The 23,671-nt window shown below is 42.3% G+C and overlaps 2 protein-coding genes across 3 annotated transcripts in view; one reads left to right on the top strand and one right to left on the bottom strand.

Annotated features, from left to right (window-relative positions):
• OBSL1 (obscurin like cytoskeletal adaptor 1) overlaps window positions 1–5,823 on the top strand; it is a 77,170-nt gene extending 71,347 nt beyond the window's left edge. Inside the window, exons 29-31 of the mRNA XM_087713417.1 lie at window positions 156–422; window positions 1,169–1,438; window positions 3,859–5,823. Coding sequence (XP_087569543.1) covers window positions 156–422; window positions 1,169–1,438; window positions 3,859–3,935 — 614 coding nt within the window. The 3' untranslated portion in view covers window positions 3,936–5,823. The remainder of the gene's footprint in view (window positions 1–155; window positions 423–1,168; window positions 1,439–3,858) is intronic.
• On the bottom strand, window positions 5,166–19,793 carry TMEM198 (transmembrane protein 198). 2 transcript variants are annotated; one of them, XM_014062667.2, is made up of 5 exons: window positions 19,629–19,793; window positions 11,970–12,220; window positions 10,260–10,835; window positions 6,467–6,654; window positions 5,166–5,312 (listed from the first exon to the last, which is right to left on the bottom strand). In XM_014062667.2, exons 2-5 carry the CDS (start codon window positions 12,130–12,132, stop codon window positions 5,166–5,168), a joined length of 1,074 nt encoding a protein of 357 aa, XP_013918142.1. In that variant the 5' UTR covers window positions 12,133–12,220; window positions 19,629–19,793. The 2 variants fall into 2 exon arrangements, with proteins under 2 accessions (XP_013918142.1, XP_087569539.1); XM_087713413.1 differs by lacking the exon at window positions 19,629–19,793 and adding an exon at window positions 19,284–19,408.
• Between the last annotated feature and the right edge of the window lie 3,878 nt (window positions 19,794–23,671).

Below are 23,671 nucleotides of genomic sequence, written 5' to 3'. Positions count from 1 at the left end.
AAGCCTCATGATTCTGAGAATGTCTCCGTGTGTGCAACTTATTGAGAATGTATTATAAGGAACCAGAACTCCTTTATTAATTTGCAAAAGTGAGTCAAGGGTCAGGAGGTGAGAAGCCAACTTCTCAGAGCCTTTGGGTCTGCTCTCTCCTACAGCATTGCCAATTCGCATTGTGAAGCCACTGCGTGATAAAACTGTACTGGTGCGTCACAAAGCCACGCTGGAATGCACAGTGTCTCAGGCTCGAGGACGTGTGCGCTGGTTTCGGGGTGACACAGAGATCTATGCTGGGCCAAAGTATGAAATCTGCAACTTGGATTGTTATCGAACTCTGGTTATTCACTGTGTGGAGCCTGCAGATGAAGGCCTGTATACCTGTGATGCCCTGGATGATCATTCCACAGCCTGCCTGCTAGTGGAGGGTAAGAGTGTGTGAGTGCAGTGAAGAAACCAACAGGCAGGGGAGATGGCATACTTCAAAGAAGACAATGCTATGGAGAAAGGATTAGCAGGAATTGCTAGCCAGCAACAGACTGAGAATGCTGAAGAGGCAGAAGTGGAACCAGAATTAGAATAAAAAAAATTGTGACCTATAGCTGCATGGCAGAAAGCCCCTTTTGACAGCTTCTCATGCCCTATTGACTTCACCAACACATTTTAGTGACACTGCCGTAAACCTGGCGTGACTTCTCAAAGTTTGAGAAAACAAATAGATGACCGTTGTAGCAGAAGCCCTAGAACAGGATTGACAACTTTAAATAAATAAATCTCCTCTCCCTCCTGTTTTGCACGATACAGTTTACTTTCCATTTCAGTCCTCCAAAATAAAAAGCTGTGCAGCCATCAAAAAGTTCCTGGTTTAGAATCTCACACCAGGGTGCTTCTTTTGTTATATGCTCAGCTGAGTTTGCTTTTAATACCTAGACTGAGCTGTCTTGTTCATACAAGAGCAGTAGTCATCCTTTCTTCAGTTTTTCACCTTTGCCTTGTTACTCTAATTTTAACACAACAGAGTGAGCCACATTGTTGTTGTATTTGTCTGATACTTAAAACTGGACACTTGCTCATCCATGGCAAATTACCCAACAATCTGTTAGCCCACTTCAGACACGTTCTTTAGAGAGCGGTTGCCGTGTCTATAAATTTTTGTTGTTCTCTTCTGTTGCAGCTGAGGGAATCCAGGTGGTCCAACCTCTGAACAACGTGGAAGTGATGGCTCCCTTTGAGGCGCAGTTTGAGTGTGAAATATCAGCCCCTTCAGACTTCACTCCCCAGTGGAGCCTCAATGGGGAGGAGCTGCAGCCTGGCTTGCAGGTGCAGATGGAGAGTGTGGGACACATCCATAAACTGAGGTTCTGCAGGACTAGCCCTAACATGAGTGGAATGGTGAAGATTACCATTGGTAATGCCCGTTCCAAAGCCCATCTCACAGTGCGAGGTAAATATGTCTGATGGGTTGTTTGGATGGGCTCAGGGAATATGTGGAATTCATTAAACTTTCTTTTTGACGACCCTGTGATAAACCTGGTTGTTAAGGCTAGTCTGAGCCTTGGGAAATAATGTGAGAAATGGATCACATTTTCCATGGCTTGCACATTACCATAGATCTACCCGTATTTTTGGAGTATAATACGCACCGGAGGATAAGACGGCCAAGATTTTGAAGAGGCAAATTAAAAAAAAGTTTTTGCACTCTGCAGACCTCCCAAAACGGCCCGATTTTTGTGAAAACAGGTCCATTTGTTTTTGTTTTTAAAAAGCCAGTGAATAGCATTTAGGAGGCTTGTAGAGTGCTCCTGGGGGTGGAGTGGAGCAAAAATGAGCAAAAAACAGCCCGTTTTTTGTGAAAACGGGCCTGTTTTTTGTAAAAAAAAAAAAGGGCATGCATAGCCTTTAGGCTTGTAGAGTGCTCCTGGGCATGGGGGGGGGGGGCAAAATTGAGCAAAAATCAGGCCGTTTTTCTCTCATTTCTTCCCTCCCCAGCCCCCAGGAGCACTCTATAAGCCTCCTAAAGGCTATGCACTGTCATTTTGGTGAAGGAGGTGGGGTTTCAGGAGGCAAAAAATGCTGTATTCAGTGTATAAGACCCACCCAGATTTTCAGCCTCTTTTTTGAGGGAAAAAAGTGTGTCTTATACTCCAAAAAATACGGTACTTGGAATACTGATCGAAGATGAAAGGGGCCCAACAAAATACTGAATTCAGAGTGATAATCTCTGAATTTGACATTGAACCTAGGTTCTTAGGATTCCTCAATGCTGGCCATGTTAGCTAGTGTTACTGGGAATTATAGTTCAGCAACATCTGGGTAACTATAGATCCCTATCCCTGGGAATATACATTTGAGGGAAGGGGAAGTGGTTGAATGGTTCCTCGGTCATGATAGATTTATTTGTCTAAACCATTGTTTGTTTGTTTGTTTTAAACCAGAGTGCTAGCATCATGAAAGTCCTGAATACAGTGGAGCAAAGTTTAACCTTGCAAAAAGCCAAGGAAACAAGTTAGACGGTTATATGAATAATTGCAATCAAAAAGACAAGTCTTCTTCTTCCTCTTCTGCATGACATGGGAACCACGTTCTGTTTTGTTAAATGTTCTTAAGTCCTACTTTTAAAAAAATGTTGCGTTTGGTTGATGTGATGATCTGCTGGTCTTGGATCAATGGGGAAAAGACAAAGCACTTGAACTCTTATTACCTCTAACTTTATATATTCTTTAATGGGTCTAATTTAGACCAACTGAATGGCCAATCTACTTTCTTTTCCCCACCCAATAAAACTCACTTCCCCTCACAGATGCATTGAACTTGTGGTGTGTACTATATTCTGTTCTCCCACATTCTTCATATAAAGCTGCAACAGGCTCAACAGAAAGGTTAGGGTATGCCTAGATACACTATATTGCCAAAAGTATTCGCTTATCCATCCAAATAATCAGAATCAGGTGTTCCAATCATTTCCATGGCCACAGGTGTATAAAATCAAGTACCTAGGCATGCAGACTGTTTTTACATACATTTGTGTAAGAATGGGTCGCTCTCAGGAGCTCAGTGAATTCCAGCGTGGAACTATGAAAGGATGCCACCCGTGTAACAAATCCAGTCATGAAATTTCCTCGCTCCTAAATATTCCACAGTCAACTGTCAGCTGTATTATAAGAACGTGGAAGTGTTTGGGAATGACAGCAACTCAGCCACGAAGTGGTAGGCCATGTAAACTCGTCCAACATCAGTGTGTGACTTCACAAACGCGCTTCTGGAAGAATGATCAAAAATTCCCATAAACACACTCCTAAACCTTGTGGACAGCCTTCCCAGAAGAGTTGAAGCTGTTATAGCTGCAAAGGGTGGACCGACATCATATTGAACCCTATGGATTAGGAATAGGATGTCACAGTAAGTTCATAAGTGAGTAAAGGCAGGTAAGCGAATACTTTTGGCAATATAGTGTAGATGCAGTAAATATGTGTGTGCAGTATACCTTTATGTGTATTATTTATATTTCTAAACCCAATTCCTTAAAGAAGATCTGAAATCAAAAAGAGAAAGATATTCCTTTGGAGGAAAAACACAAATGGATAATTTAAAGCAATTGTCTGGAGTGTGTTATGCCTTTGCCAATAAAGTAGGAAAACTTCAAAGGAAAACTTCAGAACGTCAAGATTGCTCTTTAAATATATCTGCTACAAATATTGTTTTAAGATGTGGGTTGACTTCATTCTCCTTACGAATTAAGCCTTCACTGGGCTCCAGTCCTATCTGCATAGGTAAGTAACATGGCTTGATTCAAGTTTGATGCTTGTAGCACATTCATTGATGGAAGCACTACTCCTAAAAGGCTTTTTTCTTTTACTTGCGCAGCCACAGCCCGGCAGCATTTGGCACATATACAAAAAGAGAAAGACAAAACAAACAAGAGTGCAAAGTTTCTGGGGTGACAACAGTGATGATCGGTGACAGACACATGCAGTTTCTCAATGGAGAGAAGCCTTGCTGGATCCTTATCTGCCTCCCCTTTTAAAAAATGGCTGATGAATCCTCCCCACCCCTTTCCAGTTTCCTTAAAGTTGGAGATATTGAGAAAGCCCCTAGCCCCAGAGACAACAGTGGAAGTCCAAACTGAAAATGTGGGACCTGCTAAAGTTTGTCCGGCAGTGCAGGGGAAACACCTCTCTCTCTCTTCTCCCCCATTTTTATGAGACTTAGATAGGAAAACATGGTTTGGGCCTAAGGCCCTATTCCCTTTTCTCTCTCCAACTTCTGGATCTGGCAAAACTCTCCAGCCCAACTCTTGGTCAATAATAAATTAATACAAATAACTGTCACAAGACTATGTACATGGGTTCCCCCTCTCCAGCTCCATTACGACCTCACGCTCTTGCCAGCATCAGAAGTGAAAGGGAGGGGGGCATCCAAAAAGGTTTGTTGCCTGGATACCAGTCGCATTTCCGTATCTTCTCCAGTGCCACCACACGCACACAGACTTACACTCACACTTGCATACTTCAACAGTGACAAAGCCCAGCCCAGGTTGTCAAACCCCACCCTCCTCCCCTTCCTTCCTTGAGTCACGCATTTAAACAGAATGCCAGGCACTGGTATGGGCAAGGGGCCCAGGGCCAGAAGGCCCCATTTCCCTGAGCTGGCTAGTTCCCACCAGACTGGAGCGAACTGAGTCATAAGCTTCTACTAACAGTACACCATGGCACCTGCGCCCTGAAACAGTCCTTCAGGTCAGTGCATGCAAATACAGTCTGTACAGTCCTTCCTTTTGAGGCCCGCTCCAGAAGTGATGGGTAGGAAAACGTTGTCATTGGGGCTGCTCCACATGAGTAATTCTTTTAATGACCTCCCACTCCCACAAGTTCTGCATTTCACATTTCTGACTAGGTGTGGATTACAGCCAGATCTTGCTTCAGCCCTTTGCCTCAAGCACCTGCTCAAACTCCTTCCTCACCCCTTGTTGCATGATGGCTTAGACGCACTAGGAAGAATTCCACTTATGGTTAGCGGTTTGAGAGGTGTTGAAATACATCTGCGCATAGGCTGTAAATACCAGTGAAGAATGTTCTCAGATCCTGGTGGTAACCAAGATGCTAGTTCTAGCCACATGGCTTGGCCCAGGTGACCACAGGAGACAGCACTTGTATTCTGGGGGAAGTGCTGGTCTATACTCTCATGGCAGGACCCGAGCCGGTGGTCAGGGGCACAGTGGAGCCACAGTCATAGTCTATGTCAATAGTAGCATGAGCGTTGGCCAGGAGGCTGTTGAGAGAGGAACCTGTCTGCCGTTCTCGGAAGCTCTGTATGTAGCTCTGGGAAAAGAAAAAAATATTTTTAAATGATTAAAAAAAAAATTCATACTCCAATTTCTTGCTGAAATGTTACGACATGGAAAAACCAGATTTGCTGTCTTGTTCTAAAATGCTTTGGGTAAGTCCAGCTTCATCTCCTGATGTGCTTGGGAGGAGGCATGCATAATCTTGAGCTATCACTAATTATTACAGTACTGCTATCATCTTAAATAGCTGCTAGAGGTCTCACTCATTTTACCATTTTAAACAAGTTGCAATATGCTGTATTTAGGTACTGTACTCCAGTAGCAGGAGGGATACAATGGCTTGTCATAAGAATGTTTTTTTTCATCAGCACAGATTATAAAAGTGTCAACAAACTTTGGCTGGCATAATTATGTATATTATTATTAGATGGAAAGCTCGCTACATGTATTTTAATTTGGGGGTAGGGGTTCCTTATAACATTATTGGTAAAAAGTAGACATTCCCATATGGTTAAAAATAAATTGTGAAGAGATAGAAAGAGGCTTCTCCATTCCTGTCTTCCAAATGCAACCACCAAAGCCACAGTTGGATTGCATTTTCTGTGAACATCTTTTTACATACACAACTCTTCAATTAGCATGAAGGTATCAATTCATAGGCAGCCAATGGGTCTGAGGCAGGGGTGAAATCAACTTACCTTCACTACTGGTTCGCAAATGTGAGCGCATGCGTCACCTCCGCGCATGCGCGCATGCACAGAGTGTCAAAAATGGGACGTGATGACGTCTGTGCAGGTGGGTGGAGCCTCCCACTGCCAGCACTATCGGTTTGCCCGAACCAGAAAGAACCAGCTGAATTTCACCACTGGTCTGGGATCTTCTCATTTCTGGTTTTTTTCCTTACATCTCAAAATAAATCCCAGCTAAATTGCCGAGGGAGGGGGCAGGAAAGCAGTAGATGCAGAAACGCATCCATGCTGCAAGAAAAGGGTATCGAAAAAGTAAACTAGGAACACACTGAAAATACTTCACAAACAGGATGGTGGAAATTCAAGAGGCCTGGAAGGAAAAGAATGAGAGACAAGCTCATTTTCTCCAGCAGCTCCTTCCACCCTATTAATGGCAAATTTTCAGGTGAGATTCCTATGGCCCTACTGCTGTGGAGGAAGTCCCTGGCCAGTTACTCACAGGGGAGAGCACATCCCCATCAAATCGGCGCACAGGATTAGGCTTGCGGCGGTAGGCTGGCTCGGGTGGGTGGGCCTTATGTTGCAGGTGGGGGTGAGGATGTGGCCGCTTTTTCTTCTTTTCTTTCCGCTCTTCCCGCTGCTTGATCCGCATCAATTGCACACGACGCTGCTGCCGACTGATAATCACTATGGGGGAAGAAGAGCGTGGCGTGAGACCCCACAGGACAAAGGGCTGGCTCCCAATGAGGGAGTGCAGCCATATTGAAACTTCTTTATTGTGGATTTCTTTTTTAAATGAAAAAAGCAGAGTTGACATCCAACAAAAATTAGGTAAATTGATGATTGACAAAGGTCCTGAGGCATTAGTTGGCATGACTGAGGAAAGGACTTTTGTTCCCATAGGTTGGGGACCAGGTACTTGGCTTGGTGGATCTCTTTCCAGGATCAACCATTAACTGAGGGGACATCCCTGCTAGCAAAGGCTCAGCCTGGTTAGGTCTTCTATATTCACACCATAATCTCTAACCAATCTTCAATTCTGCTGGGATTATATGGAGAATCTTTAATGAATAAGTACTGTTTGTACACATTTAAAGTTCAGGGAGAAAAGATATTAAGGATTTACATGGAAGAAACAGATAGAAAAAGAATTAAGCATATTCTGCTGTCACCAGCATCAGCTGCATCCCCCTAAAGTGGGTTTATAAAAAAAGGATGACAAGTCACAATTATAGCTACTTGCTTCTCAAAGGCAAATACATGGTCCTGAATAAAGTCTGAATAAAAGTTTTAAAATAGTAATTGATTAATTACTGTAATTAATCAGTTAAGCTTTAATCATATATTAAAGTTTGTTCCAAATTAATTGTTGGGTACTTATGTGAGGAGGACTCGTGCATATTTCAAAGAAATGGAAAGTAAAAATGGCATTTCTTCCATTTGATGCTAATAGAAAGCGCACATATTGCCTTTCAGGATGAAATCAGTGTGACTTTCTTCTAACAATAACAACCCTAGGCCACTGACATTGAGAGCATTCAGATGAAATTCATGTCAATATGCTTTTAAAATTAGATTCTACATAAATCTTATGGTCGCAAATGTATTTCTCAAACTATATTGGTACAGACATATTGCCATATCAGGGAACATGCCATAGTTCTAATCTTTATTTTGATCTTCAATTTATATTCCTGCCTTTATTTCAACACTCAAGGTAGCTGGAAACAATTAAATTTAACATTACAAATGAAGGCAAAACTTTAAATTTAGCATTGTAAAAGAATACAATCAATGGTATTAAAATCATTCCTCAAATAGTTAACAATTAAAACTTAGTGAAAGATGCATTTGTATCCACTCCTTAAATACTGAGAGACTGGGAGTCATTTAACTTTTTGAGGAACACATTGCTTAGTTCAAGAGCCACACAATAAAAAAAAACCCTTTTATGCATGCTCAACAGTGCAGTTCCAAACACTAGGGTCATCTTCAGAAGAGCCTCAAGGAGATCTAAGAAAGTGTTCAGGTTCACATCAGGAAAAGCAGATATTCAAGTCCTAAGTCATTTTAGGACTTTAAAAGGGCTACAGTAATATTTTAACTCGTACCCATCAGTAACCAATAGCACACACACACACACAAACACACACACATAGAGACAGCAGATCTTTTCATACAGGCATATACAATATGACTCCTGTTCCTTGCACAGGTGAGCAGTACCACCTGTTGCTATTTATGGACACTTCAATGGCAATTCCAATAAAATGCATTGCATTGCCAAGTTGGGTTGAAACCAAGTCATGAATAATTTAGTCCAACTATCTCCAGAAGGGCTGCAGTTGCTCCACTGGTATGCAAGCATACATCCAGTGGCACATGAGGGATAAAAAGCCACCCAGCTGTAAACCTGCTCTTTCTGGGGAAGTGCAGTACTATCCAGAATAACCTTCACCTCAATCCTAAAATCATCTTTGTGGAATGCCACAGGTCACTACAATAACCTTAATGTCAAGTAGAAATCCCCCGACGCCACCTTCCAGGTACATCCCAACAGTGATTTTTGGAACTACAAAACAGTGCTCAGCTCTTTCAGTCGCTCTGGAAGAATAGTGTGGTTTATGGTGTCAAAAACTAAAAGGTCTAAGTGAGAACTGGCAGGATCACCTTCCCCCAAATACTTTCTGGCACTGTTCCTATATCAACATGGTATTTTATTTCACCTCTCGTCTATAGAATCATATGTTCTCACTCCCTCTTAAAAGCATTTGTTTCATTTGGACAGCTTTAGCTGGATTCTGAGTTTGCTATATATAATATAATTCATGGTTAATTTCATTTAATCTACACCAGACAATTCAGTGTCCTCTAGAAGATTACAATCTCCATAATGAGACCCCTGGCCAGGGTGGATTTCATTTTTAAAAGAAGGAACAGATCAAGTATTGATAGTAAACCAACACAACAATATTACACTTTTATGGATCAACAGCAGGTTTGAGCAGCCTGTGAATCACATGGGACATCCCCTCTGCAATTTACCAGTAGTCTTAAATCATACTATCAGTATTTAGAAATAGTGTCACATGAATTTTTTTATATAAAAGTAAAGCTGGAAATGAGAGCATGAGTCTAATTTTGGACAATGTTGGCATTTGCAGAATTAAGGAGGGGAATGGGAGCAAAAGATCTCTGAAAAGCAAAGCACTCTCATCCCCGTAGTTTTGTTTTATCCTTGAAACATGGCTGCACTCAGTTCAAAAATGGTGATCTGGTAAGTATCTAAATGGACCACGAAGGCTTTAGGATTAGAATGGGAACAATTTGCTTCCCTGGGCTGTTTCACTATTATTGGCACCTTTTATCAGTCAGGAGTGCATTGTAACTACATGGTTGAAAATCTGTAAAATGCATTTTTTAAAGGGTGGAGCTTTCATCATATGGTTGCAGCTACGATTTTGACATTTTCTGCTGCCCCCACATAGTTGCCCTGTCACCATAACATCAGATGATCAGGAAATTGTCTTGTGCCCTCCTAACCTCTCAAACTCCATTCACACCTGATCAAGGGGGGAAAGCTTTCCACATTCAGGAACTTAAAATAATTTATCTCCCCAGAAAGCAAAAGGGGACAGGAAAAATCTGTAAAAGACAAAAACTGGAACAAGGAAAAAATTGCTATGTAATTTCACAGCTTTTGACAAAAAAGGATGACAAGCAATTTTTGGGGGGGCAAAGGATAACTTCAATAAAAGCAGTGCCAGCCCCTGTTATCAGGAAGTCTAGGCCCAACCAATGCTTGCCATATTAAACCCAGTCCTACTGTTTATGGTATACAGGAATCCAACAGCATATACAGGAATCCAGCAGAACCCCACCCGTCAGAAAGCTTTGACCTTTAACAGAAACCTTGGTATGATGCCAGAATGACCCAAGATTCATTGCCCAAATTAGCTGCTCTAATGTTCACACTTTAAAATTCAAAGAAAATGGCATTCCCTGATTCATACCATCAAAAGTTAGGTAGGGCTACCTGTTTCTATCCTGCTGCTTTTTATGATGCCAATTGTGATCCTAGCAATGGTTGGAAGTTATCCATTCTAAATGTAGGTCTTAGTGTATGAGGAGAACCCAATAATTTTTTGTTGCTAAATAAACCATGGTTACTCAAGTATGATATGCAAGACCAGTCATTACAACGCCTTGTTTAATCTGAACCTCATTTAATTTGAATGCTAATTTGCTTGCTTTCAGCCATTTTGCTCTCCACCCCATGAGACCACACTCACCTTCAGTATGTGAGTATCCTTCAGCTGTGACTTTCCATTGCACCAAGACACCCAAAAATGCCAGGACAGGCCAAGTACCCAGGATGACCCAGCTGTACCAGCAGATGGGCCGCGCAGGTGCCACCTTGACACGCTCATAAACATACTGCAGCAGCAAAAAGAGCTCAACAAAGTAGTCAGCGGTGGCAGTCATGACAGCACTACCGAAGACAGCAGTCGACAATGTGGTGAAGAGGCGCTGCCATTGTAGGGTCAGGACAGCACACAGCATGCCCACGCCCAGCAATAAACCAATGGGAATCCAGACAGTAGGCGGGTGATAGAACTGCTCCATCACTACCAGTGTAGCCACAGCCAGTAGTAGCCCCAGCAGCAGCCCAACCATGAACAGCCCGACACTGCGTACCAGCATGGTGACTAGCCCACAGAGCACGCCAATGCCCAGGCCAATGCCCACAGAGGCCTCCACGCTTAGCTGAGTGTCCAGCACCCGCTCTTTGTAGCACAACATGAAGATGATTACTGAACCAAACATCAGCCCAGTCAGGAACATCACTGCTTTGAAGCATCGGTAGCCTAAGGAAAGAAAGAAAGGAGAGTGATAAGGGGGATAGGATAGGTTGCCCAACTGTTTGCTCTAGCAAAGCAGAATGATTCTCATTCCGTTTGGAGACCTGTGTTTGTTAGCATTTGTGCATGTGTATGACAATTTGCATGCTCTCTTTTTACACATGTACACCTTTTATTATATATTACTAAGGGATATTTGAGGTTTTAAAAAGAGAACTTTATATCCTTTCCTTAAACATTTCAGATCCTCTATAATGTGTAATTGGAAGCACAGAGCTGTCACTCTGAATGTTTCCTTCTAGGGCTTTTTACATTTATCCAGGGACTCAGTCATAGAGTTTGCTATAGTTAGGAATGTAGCCACAGGAGGATATTGGCCAGAACAGTGCAGAAACCTGAGTTTCATTACATTAGTACTAAACATACATTGGTTATGTTCATGGAACATGGCTGAACCAGATGCCCCCATCAGCCTCAGTCAAGAGACTATTTTTTATTTCATTTTATTCCATTTATATGGCTACCTGTCTCAAACAAAAGACGTTGGGTGACTAACAATTAAAATGAGCAAAGAAATATAAGAGATACAAAATACATGTATAATTGACAGCCAAGATAAAAACAATAGCAATTTTCAACACAACCACCTCATCAGTTCTGACCATACCTGTGAACAGAGCCGTTTATTTTGGTGTGAAGGTAGCCACAACTCAAAAATGGCTGAATTTGTCATGCCCCAGTTTTTGTTGTTGTTTGTTAAGTTTCACCAGATGTATCAAAGGAGGCTGACCCTTCCCCCCCACCACTTCCTATATTTCAGATGTGTGTGGATTTTCCTACCCCTCCATACTTCACAGCGGCAGAACATGTAAAAAGTTTCAATGAAAGAGAGACTAGGATTAATTAAATGTGAATTAGAGAGCTGACCCAACACATTTGTTCTTTCCCCTATGATCAGTTAATTTTGTCATGCTACACAGTTAATAAGACTTGTGACTGGCTGTAAGTGGGATTGCCCATTAAAATGTCCCAATAAGACAATGAAATAATACATTCATCTTGAATCCACATGCTTTAATTGTTCCTTATAGATCTGGAGTAATCTACAAGCCAATCCCCCCCCCACAACAACACACTCACCAAAGAAGCAATAGATGATACCAAAGAGGCAGCACATGGCACATACAACGGAGGGCACTACTTGATAGTGCCTCTCAATCTCCTGATCACAACTATGTGTCCGGTCTTGGTCTGGTTCATGTGGAAGCAGTGGGAAACGCAGAGACTGTACAGTTGACGTCATGGCTCTTCAAGTCTTCTGTGGCGATGTCAGGCTCCCTTCTCTCTCCCAGTCACTTGTAGAAGATGCTGCCTCATGACTTCATTTCCATCTGTGGAGAAAGAATAGGAAAGGCATGGTGAATCTCAGCTTCTTGGAAGTCCCGCGTGGTACGATTGATAGCATAACCTACCATCGGCTACAATGTCTTCACAGGCTACAACATCTCTGAAGGAAGAACCAGCAACTCCCTACAGACAGGGCTGTTCTGCTAGAATTTCACAGGAACTTAAGGAGCTCCCCCTCAGCCATCAGATCATCACTCCCACATAACTCCCGATTCTCTCTTCAGGCAGGAGATTTTCACAGCTCTGCTAGATGCTGGGATCTTCCTTATGCAATGCATGCCTGCTCTGCCACTGAGCTGAAACAACCCCTTTTGTAATGGCTGCAAGCAGCAACTAAGAATCAGAATTAAACAAATGACATCAGAGTTAGGAACACCCACCAGCTCCTGGAACTTGAGCCCAGAAAATATTACAGTCAAGCAGAAGCAGCTCTCTAGAATGTTGGCAAGACGTTAAAGGGGCCAAACAGGCCAGATAACTAACTCCAAGTTATTTCTATTCTTGTGGTTATTCAGAAGCTGGCAGATCCTCCTCCCTTATAAGAACCTTGCAAAGCCTGCTGGAAACTGTTTTATATCATATTCCATGACAGAACAGCTCAGAGCAATTCTGGAAGAAGGGAGAACTGAATAGGAATGGGACAACAAGTTTCCAAAATCGGGGGGGGGGGGGAGGGGAGGGAGTGGCTATAAAGAGAATCACCACCGTATGGTCTCTATAGCAACAAAGCTAAGAACAGATGATACTTTTAACAACATTCCCCCCACCCACACTTCCAACCCCCAGTCTCTGGCTTAAAGAACTGAGGGGGTAAGAGAGTGAGTCACCAAAGGGGGTGGGTAGCAGTTCGGAAAAAGCATCTGTCAAAGGCCGGCTTGCATTAACCCTATCTTGGTGTGCATGGGCTGCTCGAGCCTAAAGCTAAGAACAGGCTAAGTATCTCAGGCAGTCTCTTCTCGTATTTGTGTTTTTTTGTTTGCCACAAGACAAGAACAATAGAGATACAGTAGGTGGCACAAAGGGCAAGAAAAATAAAAGATAAGTGGCTCAGGTTTAAAATCAAACCATGCAACAGCCCATTTCCTGCCCTGTCTGATGGATTATAGGTTGCAAAGCATCGCTTTGTTAACCATTTCCTGCTCATGAAGAATTTGCTAATCAACCAGAATATAAGCTGCAGCAGCACACAAGCCCTCCCACTCTAGCCTTCGGCAACTGAAAGGACAAAATCCTGAATCAACAATGCATCTCAACCTGGATGCTTGTTTTTATTCCAGACAGCCTCCTTCCACAGCCACCCACCGCCCACATGGACATATAGGAATCCTTCTGCAGCAATGCAATCAGTTGTTAGTATGGAGAGGGAGGAGCGTTGAAGGTGGTATATAGCTCACATGCACACAAAGAGGTCAGCAGCCTAGGAAAGCAGAAGCTCCTTCCTATTTTTTTCCTACCCCCCTCCATCCGCTGCTTTTATTCATTCCCTCCCTCCCCACAGCCAATGAAAACCAAGACTAAAAGCATGCCCTCTTCTGATTGGTGTGCTCTTTGTTGCTAAGGCAGGCAAGGCATTTTCTGATTGGCTGTTGTGAAATGATCAACTGACTGCTTTTTTCTTTCTTTCTAGGGTTGCGCTTTTTTTTGTTTTTGCTTTGTTTCAAAAGCTCCTCATACCTGGTAAGAATTTGTAGATAATGGCTTATGAAATTATGAAACCAGCCTGCTCTAATAGACTATCTGCTGGGTACATGGCTAGGAATTCCGAGAGTTATAGCCCAACACATTATACCTGGTACCTGCACATTGGGTACATCTGGATGAAACAATTGTCCCTATTCTTCCTAGCTTTCAGGGTGAACAATATGTCCTTCTGCAATTTTGGAGAGATTGAAACTCTCGATATCGTAATACACTGGCTAGCGTGGGACCTGAAGTTTAGCATCATCTGGTGGGCTATGCAATGCCATTCCTGCTATATATAATTGCTACCTGAACTACCTGCCTTTATGATCAGCAGCCCAGTGAATCATGTCCAACAATGACCTGGTTACAGTGGCAGCATTTTTTTTACAGGGAAGGTAACATCAAAGCTACTGAAAAGAAAACAATTCTTTGAATCATACTTTATTTTTATTTAGAGGTAGAAATGGGAAACTGTCTGATAGTCAGTTACCTATCACATAATTAAGAACAATGAAGGTGATTTAGGAATTCTGGGTGATGATCATGTCGGATCTGCTTAATTCAAAGATAATACTTTTGTTGTTAATTGTGAAGTCATGTCCGGCCCATCGCAACCCCATGGACAACATTCCTCCAGGCCTTCCTGTCCTCTACCATCCCCCGGAGTCCATTTAAGCTCACGCCTAATGCTTTGGTGTCTCCATCCAGCCACCTCATTCTCTGTCGTCCCCCTTCTTCTTTTGCCCTCAATTGTTTCCAGCATTAGGCCCCTTCATGGATTACTGCCTTGTCGTGGCAAAGGGGCTTGTGTAGCTCAATGAAGCTATGAGCTATGCCATACAGAGCCACCCAAGACAGACAGGTTATAACAGAGAGCTCTGACAAAAGGTGATCCACTGGAGAAGGAAATGGCAATCCACTCCAATATCTTTACCATGAAAACCCCATGGACAATAACAAAAGATAATACTACTGAATGCCCAATTCTGCTTAATTTAAGGAACATTTCAATTTAATTTAAGGAACTGAAAGCTCTATCTGTTCACTAACATTTGCTATGGGCACTGCTTATAGAGGAATCTGGTTATAGAGGAAATAAACCAGGTTTTTCAATTGTGACCCCTACTTAATGGAATATCCTTCCACCAAGGCCCAAACTTTATCTTCCTCAGGTAATTTTAAGAGAAATCTGAAAATTGTAATGTAGATATACAGTGGAAAACTCCCTTATATTTCTGGAAGCTCTGCTGTGAAAATACATGTGAAAAATGAATAAAAAATGGAAGGGCAGAAAAAGGTCAGCTGGATTAGATCAACAGTCTATTGAATCCTGCAATCTGTTCTTACAGTAGCCAACTAAATGCCACAAAATTAAAGCAGGACATAAAAGCAATAGCTCAGGCCTGTGTTTCAACCTTAATATTTCTTATTCATAAATACACTATACCTGGAAATGGCAAGTTGGCTTGGGAATAGCAGAATCAGAAGATCTAGTACAACTACAAAGTTTATGCCAGGATCCCATGTTGAACTTCTTAACAAAAGAAGGGGCTTGTGTCCTGTTCTTATGAATGTTTATATACAAAACACACTGGATACAGCAGGGCCTAATTTCAAAGAAGTGTGCACACAATACAGAACGAATAAATGCATTTGCTACGTAAAGGTTCCAAAGAGGAAGGCCTACTAAAATATGTAGGGTGATTACACAAAATTTCACAATCTGAGAATTTTCATCATTCAGTTGTGGTGGAACTTATCTTACTTTTTACATTAACAAGATGTGGGTCGAATAAAAACAAACCACTACCTCTTGTTGATATAACTGAAAAACTACACCAATTCACTGACATAAATAATTATACTCTTGTTCTCTAAATAATCACACTCTTGTTCCATAATCAACATTTGGAATCCTGCCTGCATTGGTCTAACCCAAAATGTGGGGAATTGAGTCCCAAATAGAAAACTGTATTTTCTACTCAACTACTAATCTGTTTTTCCTCGCATAGCACAACTTTTCTAATTCCTCTCATACCCTGGTAGCTAGGTTTCCTTTTTGTACAGGGTACTGTTGCCTCACAGGCATGTTGTGGAGAAAATGGGAGGAAGAAGGAATAATAGGTATGTTTTCTGCCTTGATTTATAAAATTTGGTTAGGATATAAATCAATCAATCCATAAATAAATAAAGTAGCTCACAACAAAATGTTGGTCCTAACACTAGCTTTTGTCCATATATAATATTTGGGCTGCAAAGCTGGAAAAAAAATAATCCAGGCAACCACTAGATGGTTGATATTTGTTGTAATGAAGAACCCTTAATCCATACCATTTCATATGTATATGTTAAGCAAACAGGATTCTGCTCCTGATTAACAGTCCACGTCCCATCCTTCACTGGGAATAAGAAAATTCAAACCTTAACACTTGTTAGTACTTAATGTGTTTTAATGCTCTACCAAGGCAATGGAGAGGGGATGCATGACTGACTGGTTAATTGTCCTATGTGTTCCAGGCCAGCCAGTTCGGTTTCTTTCCTGGAATTGATTGAGTCCTGACTAATCCTCTGCAGTGATAAAAGGCTCAGGTCCCCATTTTCCCACAGGCTTCTTCATAATCAATATTCATCCCAAGAAACCTTGCAGTTACAAACAGCAGTTATCCTTCCTTCCAAAATACATGAAGCCAGAAAGGAAAGAGCAGAATTGAAGTCTGTCTCCATACTAATTTCTGGGAATCTATCTCCACAAGATTTGAGTAGCTCTGCAAACCAGTCTTTTCAAAATAGGCACAGCACAGTCAATACTGCAATCCCAAGGTACATGCCGGGCTGCCATAATGCAACTCAAGTACTACAGATGAGGTTTTAGGTATGGGACCTGGTAGGAGTTGGACAAGAAACTGGTGCTGTGGAAGTGTCATTTGCACAACCTAGTCCTGATGGGAGTTGTTTCTTTAAGGCACAAACCTATGGCCCCAAGCTATTTGTGTCTTAGGAAGCAGTGCCTGAGCATACCTTGTTATGCTCTGTAAATGTTTCCTGTCTATAAGGAAGCAACTTATCTTCTTTTTCTTCCCTCTGGCATTATTCTGGCAGCTTGCTGCAAAGCTCCTCCTGAAATAATCCTATTAACCTGGGAGCAACCCAGGGTAGTGGTACTATGAGGAGCAGCTGTAGCATGGGGGCCTATGTGCCAGATGCTCTGCAAGCAAGGAGACTCCATAGCTCTGCTTTATAACAAAACCCTGCTGTGTTGCTAGAGAGGCAGCAAAGGACATATGTTTCTTTGAAAAGGAAAACACAAGCTTAAATGTTTTAGCACTAATTTTGTCCCTGGCATTAGACTCAATCCTTCCTTGCATGAAAGATAAGCAAGCTATAAGTATTTATGGTAGCATATCCATATAAACACACACTCATTACACAAGGCAGAGACTATGGCCACAGGCAACAGCAGTCCCTGTCACTTAGAGGTTTTTTTTTGTCCCCAAATGATTAGTTCAGGATTACCTCATTAAGCAGTTCTCTGTGGCTAATTTCTCATTATCCTATAGCCAATGAGTCTAATGGTTAAGGGATAGCTTCAAAGATAGAAGTAACTTTATCAACGTATAAATTGATCACTTTGGAAAACAGGATCTTTCATAATTGAATCCATATTGCTCTATTCCATGCAAACCTCATCTTAAAGTTTTCCAAATGGCAGGACTCCTTCCGCTGCCCTGTTTCACACACAATCCAGCTTCAAAAGCAGCCTGGTACATCCCATTACATAGCAAAATCATATACCTCCTTCCATCCCAAACATAAAACTCCCAGATATTTTTAGAAATAATGTTTACAGTTGTTAAATATACTGAACTTGTCTAGCTGAACATTTAGAAATCATACCTGTGTCAGCCCCTATGCTGACTACTATGCATCCAAATGAACTACTTGGATTAAAACAGCAAATACAATAGTGCAAATCTTCTTCAAATCTTCTGTGGGAAATACCATTTCATTGAAACAACAGAGAGCCTGGTGGCAGCTTTAAAAATAGCATTTCTATTATAACACAATCTTGTAGATCAGAGTCCACTGTATCAGATGCACAAAGTTTTATCACAACTGGAGGTATATATAAATGCACACATAGTGCTATAATTGGGAACTAAATCTATCTATCATCTATCTATCTATCTATCTATCTATCTATCTATCTATCTATCTATCTATCTATCTATCTATCTATCTATCATCTAGCTATCTATCATATCTTTATCAGAAGTAGGCAATGGCAAATTATGCCCATACTGTTACCAAGATCACTGCATCATTTATCAATAGGAGTTGAGCTTGACTTTAAGTTTGTCTTTTCTTTTCTTTCAAAAGGAAGGGAAATACAGAAAGCACAAATACTACCAAGCATTTTTTGATTTAGTAGTAGAGAGTAATTGGGGTCAGTTAGCTTTATAAGGCACCCCTTTTGCCGTGTCTTCCTAAGAAATCCTGTTTTGCTAATGGTAATGGCCTCATGTCTCCTGTTTCTTCTCACTCTGCATTCTTCCCTTCCTTCTGTTTATCACCATACCTGACTGTGCTCATCCATTTATAATCCAGGCTGCTGCTCTATCAGTTTATCAATATAATGCTGTCATTAACACAAAGCCAGATCAAGATGCATCCTTGTTTGGGGCTGGCAGACCACATAAGGGAAGCTGGAGGGTTGCTAGGATACTGAGCTGCAAAGACTTCTGGGGGACCCAGCAGACTCCCTTTGTTTGGGATGAGAGGTCCACCGGGAATCATGGGCTTCGGAACTCTATAAAAACTGGAGTAGACCAAGGGTTTTCTTTTGGTGCATTGTTTCTGTTCCCCACCCCCCTCCCCGAAGGTCTGTAGGCTTTGTGGCTGTTCTTTTCAAGCTTTGCCCTGGGTAGCCTTTGTTTACACGGGGCAATGCTAATTCAAAGAGGGAAGAAGAGAGGTTGGTGGGCTGGGCTTTTACTACTTGCTCCCTCCACCGCCGGGTGCTACGTCTTAAGCAATAATACAAGGCCGAGAAAATAAGGGGCTTAGGAGCACACACGGACTCCCCGAGGGTTTAGTTTGCAATGGGGGATCAGGTTGGGGGATTCGCGCGGTAGCCTCTGTGCCGGATGATGGGGAGCCTTGCCTACGATCCCAGAAGGGCCAGTTGTGTGCATGGATGTGCGGGACAATACGGAATGGCAACTCTCCCCTTCCCTCCACCGCCGTTCTCTCCCCCTCTCGCTTGCTTCGTCCCGTCGGTTGCTTCCCGCAAACCGACCCCGCGTTGACAGACATGCAGACGAACTTCACCCCCATTTCACCCCCCTTCCTTTCCAAACTTCTTACCGTTGTCCCGAGGCTGTCTCGGCGCAGGAGGGAAAGAGAGATTCACGGCTACCGGCGGCTCTCTTTTCACTCCTGCGTTAACCGGCGCTCCCGATGTCCCGGAGAGCAGACGCCGCTTTGTGTTTCCTCCCTCCCTTCCACCGAGCGCCCCCCCCCCTCGCTCCCATGCTCCTCCATCACGGGGAGCGTCCTCCGCCTAGCCCTCGGGAGAAGGAAGCGGCGGGGGATGTTTCCTTCCCCTCCTCCACCAAAGGGTGCTGCTGCAAGAGAGCAGGCCCCAGCAATCTCTCCCCACAAATACACAAACACCCACCCACCCCCACTTTGGCTCGGTAGTTCTCCTACCTGCACGACCCAGGCTCGAACCGGGAGCGCCGAAGCCCGCTTGGCTCGGCCCGGTGCTGAGGGACAGCTCCGCGTGACGTCACGGCGCAGGATGGATTTTTTTTCTTCTCTCCTCCTTTTCCTTTCCCCTCCCGTCAGCTCCTTTCGCGCGCCCTCGCGAGACCCGGCGAAGAAAGGTTGGCTCGGGCCAGGCGCCTTGGTCGCCGTTTCTCTTTGCCTCCCTTCGTCTGTTTGAGGTCGTCGCCCGCCCCCAAGGCTCATCCTCCCCCCCCCACCCCTCCCCCCTGCTTATCGCCCGGAGCGCGCGGCGTCGGCGTCGCGGGGGAAGGGAGCGAACGTGTCACCCTCGCCCTTCGAGTTTCCCCCGAGGATCCCTCCCGTCGCCCCTCTCTGTATGGGAGAGAGGGCAGCTTCCCTCTCGCTGCTTTGGCGTCCCGGCTATTTCCGGTTGGAAGTCTCTTTGTTTAAGGCATATCCCGGTACCCCGCCTGCTTCCAGAGCTCTTAAATTGGCTGGTCCATGGGGCTGCCTCGTTGTAATTGACTCGCACTAGTAGCCGCCGGTTGGACCTTCTAATTGCAACCCTCTAGTTGCAACCCCGTTGTATTTGCAGAGAAGTCCAAGTGCACCCGCTGCACTAGAGAAAAATAGAAACAAAGCGCCTCGCATCTTATTTTGGGTTAAAACTTCTTGCTGAGATCCTTTCCATCAGATTTAATTAGAAACAGGTCATTCCCCCCTTGTTCCAATTTGCTGGCATTATCTATTTCTGCTGTGATGTTCACTTTTGGGTTTAAGCTATTGGCAATTAGGTTAATCCTTCTATAACAATTCCCGTTGGAATTGTTGTAGAATCCTTATAGTCTATCAACATATTTGAAATCTTTTATGGATGAATTGCTTTTATCCAAAGTAGAAAGCCCCCTTTTAATCCAATTTTACTCATCTGTGCCATTGCCTATGAAACTACCATTCAATATTATGACACTAAAACAAGAAAGATGAATTTGTTGTTCAGTCACAAAATTGTGTCCAACTCTTCATACCTCCATGGACCATAGCCTATCCTCCACTGTCTCCTGGAGTTTGCCCAAATTCATGTCCATTGGGTCAATGACACTATTCAACCATTTCATCCTTTGCTGTGCCCTTCTTTTGCCTTCAACCTTTTCCAACACCATGGTCTTTTCCTATAAGTTCTCTCTTCTCATTTGATTGCCAAATTATTTGACTGTCAAGAAAGATGAATAGTCACCACTTAACATTTACAGATGTTCCTTTGGGTTATACATGTTATATATGAGACTGGAAGCGTCATATTTGTATAGATCACAAAATTTTAATGTCAAGGATCTTTAAAACAGTTCGACACAATACTGTAACAAGAAAAATGTAATTAATGTATTCTTGAACTCTGGCATGGTATAGAACTGGTACAGTATTTTAACATTTTTCAGCATAGCAATGACAAAAGTGTGCTCTTCAGTTTAAACTAGCCTGAATATATTGGAGTGTTTTTTTAACCGATAATAGGCTATGGAATGGTTAATTCCACAAGAAATGGTAAGGCATTTGAATCATTTTATTTGGTTATAAGAAAGGGGAAAAATATATTTCTATGTGCTAGTCTTTTTACCAGGCATTTCATTCTAAAAGAGCAATGGATGAAAATATATCCACTAACATGGCTGACTTTCCTAATCCCATTTGGTAGACGTTATACCAATTGCTTCCACCATAGCCATTTTACTGGTCCTCTGAAGTTGTTCTTTTACATATAGATAAAAAAGCTTAACTGTAAAATACTAACTTTGTAGCATTCAGATTACAGAAAATATGTGAATTGGAAAGCAAAGCCAAATATCCTGAACACACCCATCCACCCAGAGGTTAGCTACTTTACTAGTTAAGACACGTCACCGAATCTGCTCAAGTCTGACTCCCACTTGCCATCTGCTGAGCTTTCCACATCATGAAGAGGATGATGCATAGAAATGATGGGCCGTTGCTGTTCTTGCTACCTTCTCCCCTCCCACATTTGGTATTAAGCAGCTCAATTTAGATTCTCCTTTGCTTTACTAGATGATTAATTCTGCCTCATGGAATGGAAAGCCTTTCTTTGTCTTAGCCAAATTTGAGCACATATAAAATCTTCCCCTAAAGTGTAAATAATTGTGCAAAGATACTATGATCCCCTCTACTGGCACTCAAAACTGGTTGTGTCCCCTATTAGGGGCCACATCAGATGACATTTTCAATTGTTCAGCTCGGAGTATGACATCCCTTATGCTGCAGTTTCATCTATTAGGCTATCTATCATGTATTTGTTAGGAAGTGGTAAAAAACTGACATACTGTACGGGTAGTCCTTGACTTACAAGTATTTATTTAGCAACCATTCAACGTTACAACACTGAAAAAGTGACATACGACCAACCCTTCCCTTCCACTTATAACCATCACAACATCTCCTTGGTCATGGAATCAAAATTTGGATGCTTGGCAACCGGCATATGTTTATAAGAGTTGCAGCATCCCAAGGTTATGTGATTGCAATTTGCAACCTTCTCAGCCAGTCTCTCACAAGCAAAGCCAATGGGGGAAGTTGGATTTGTCTAACTACCAGGCCATTCACTTAACGATTATAGTAATTCACTTAAGAATCATGAAAAAAAAATCATAAAATTGGTAAATAACATAAAATCATTTAAGAACTGCCTTGCCTAGCAACAGAAATTCTGATCCCAATTGTGGTTGTAAGTTGAGGACTACTTGTATTCCTGCTTTGGAAACGAAAGCACATTCTGCCCACTTTTCACTCAAATCAGGATATTTCTGAAAATATGTAAACTTTGAAGATACGATATGAAAGACTTTGGAATCGAAGGTAGATGAGGTGGCAGTAAACCAAGTAAGAAATATTACTTTTAGAATGCTTTTATTGCAAGTTACCCTCAGTACAAAATGGAATATCTGTTTTTAAACTTTTCATCAATTTTACAGGATTCATTACAACAATATGACTTAATAATACATGCTACTGTTTTAAAAATGAAATAAAAGTTTTATATTGTTACACATAGTTCAGTGAAATATTATGCTCAAAAGAGTTAGTAAAGAAAGCTTTCTGAAGTTTCCAGCCTCTGTGTTCCTATGCTCTTGTTCAAATAATTAAGGATCTATAATTTTTGTTTTGAAAATGTTTTTTATTTTCTAAATAGCCCTTTGAGGTGGACTTGAATGTAATATTGGATGATTCAACAAGGACTGAGCAAAACATAAACATAAGTAGGTATTTGGCAAAACAAAATGTAATGCAGAGTGCTCACAGAGCAATACTTTTATGACTTTTGAATGTGATACGAAAAGCTAGTGGCTTGAGGTCTCAAACATCACTACAAACATGGTGCAGGAAAGAAAACAAGAGAATATGGCACTTTAAAGATTGGTTGTCAGTAATAAAGATTGTCTGTAATAATGTTTTGTTGTGTTCGCTACAATGGAATAACAGCCATTCTTCTGGGAAATGATGCGAAAAAGCTTTATGGATTGCATGTGCCCACACTCAGAGAATTGTAAAGAAAACATATTGATTTGTCCTTTCCTGATTCTCATCCCATTTTGCATAAATTGAGACTGGATATATAATAAAAGTTCAAAACAATTATTTCTGTAGATGGCAGAAGAAATCTCCCTCTCTCCCCCCCCCTCCCTCTCTACATACATACATACATACATACGAATGAAGTTGAGTTGAGTTGAGTTTATTGATCTTGTATGCCGCCTACTTCCGAAGGACTCCGGGCGGCTTACAATAAACAAGGGAAGGGGATAAATAAACAAAACAACACTTTAAAATATACAACATTCACAGTTACCGTGGGGCTGGATATTTCACAAGCCCCCCCCCCCCCCCCGGCCTGCTGGAGCAGCCAGGACTTGGTGGCTTTGCGGAAGGCCAGGAGGGTAGTAAGGGTCTGGATCTCCACGAGGAGGAGATTCCAAAGGGCTGGAGCTGCAACAGAGAAGGCTCTCCCCCGGGAA

This window comes from Thamnophis sirtalis, unplaced genomic scaffold (assembly GCF_051295495.1).
Source record: "Thamnophis sirtalis isolate CommonGarterSnake01/CBP01778 unplaced genomic scaffold, rThaSir2_p1.2 scaffold_1, whole genome shotgun sequence".
Lineage (NCBI taxonomy): Eukaryota > Metazoa > Chordata > Lepidosauria > Squamata > Natricidae > Thamnophis > Thamnophis sirtalis.
This window is presented reverse-complemented; position numbering and strand designations above follow the sequence as displayed.

Bases quoted from the DNA above. Each gene is read 5' to 3' on its own strand.
- TMEM198 (XM_014062667.2), bottom strand. From the start codon at position 12,132: ATGACGTCAACTGTACAGTCTCTGCGTTTCCCACTGCTTCCACATGAA. The intron at 6,655-10,259 runs GTGAGTGTGGTC...CTTCCCCCATAG, and splicing joins AGGATACTCACATACTGAAG to TGATTATCAGTCGGCAGCAG. The intron at 5,313-6,466 runs GTGAGTAACTGG...TTCTTTTCCCAG, and splicing joins ATGGGGATGTGCTCTCCCCT to AGCTACATACAGAGCTTCCG.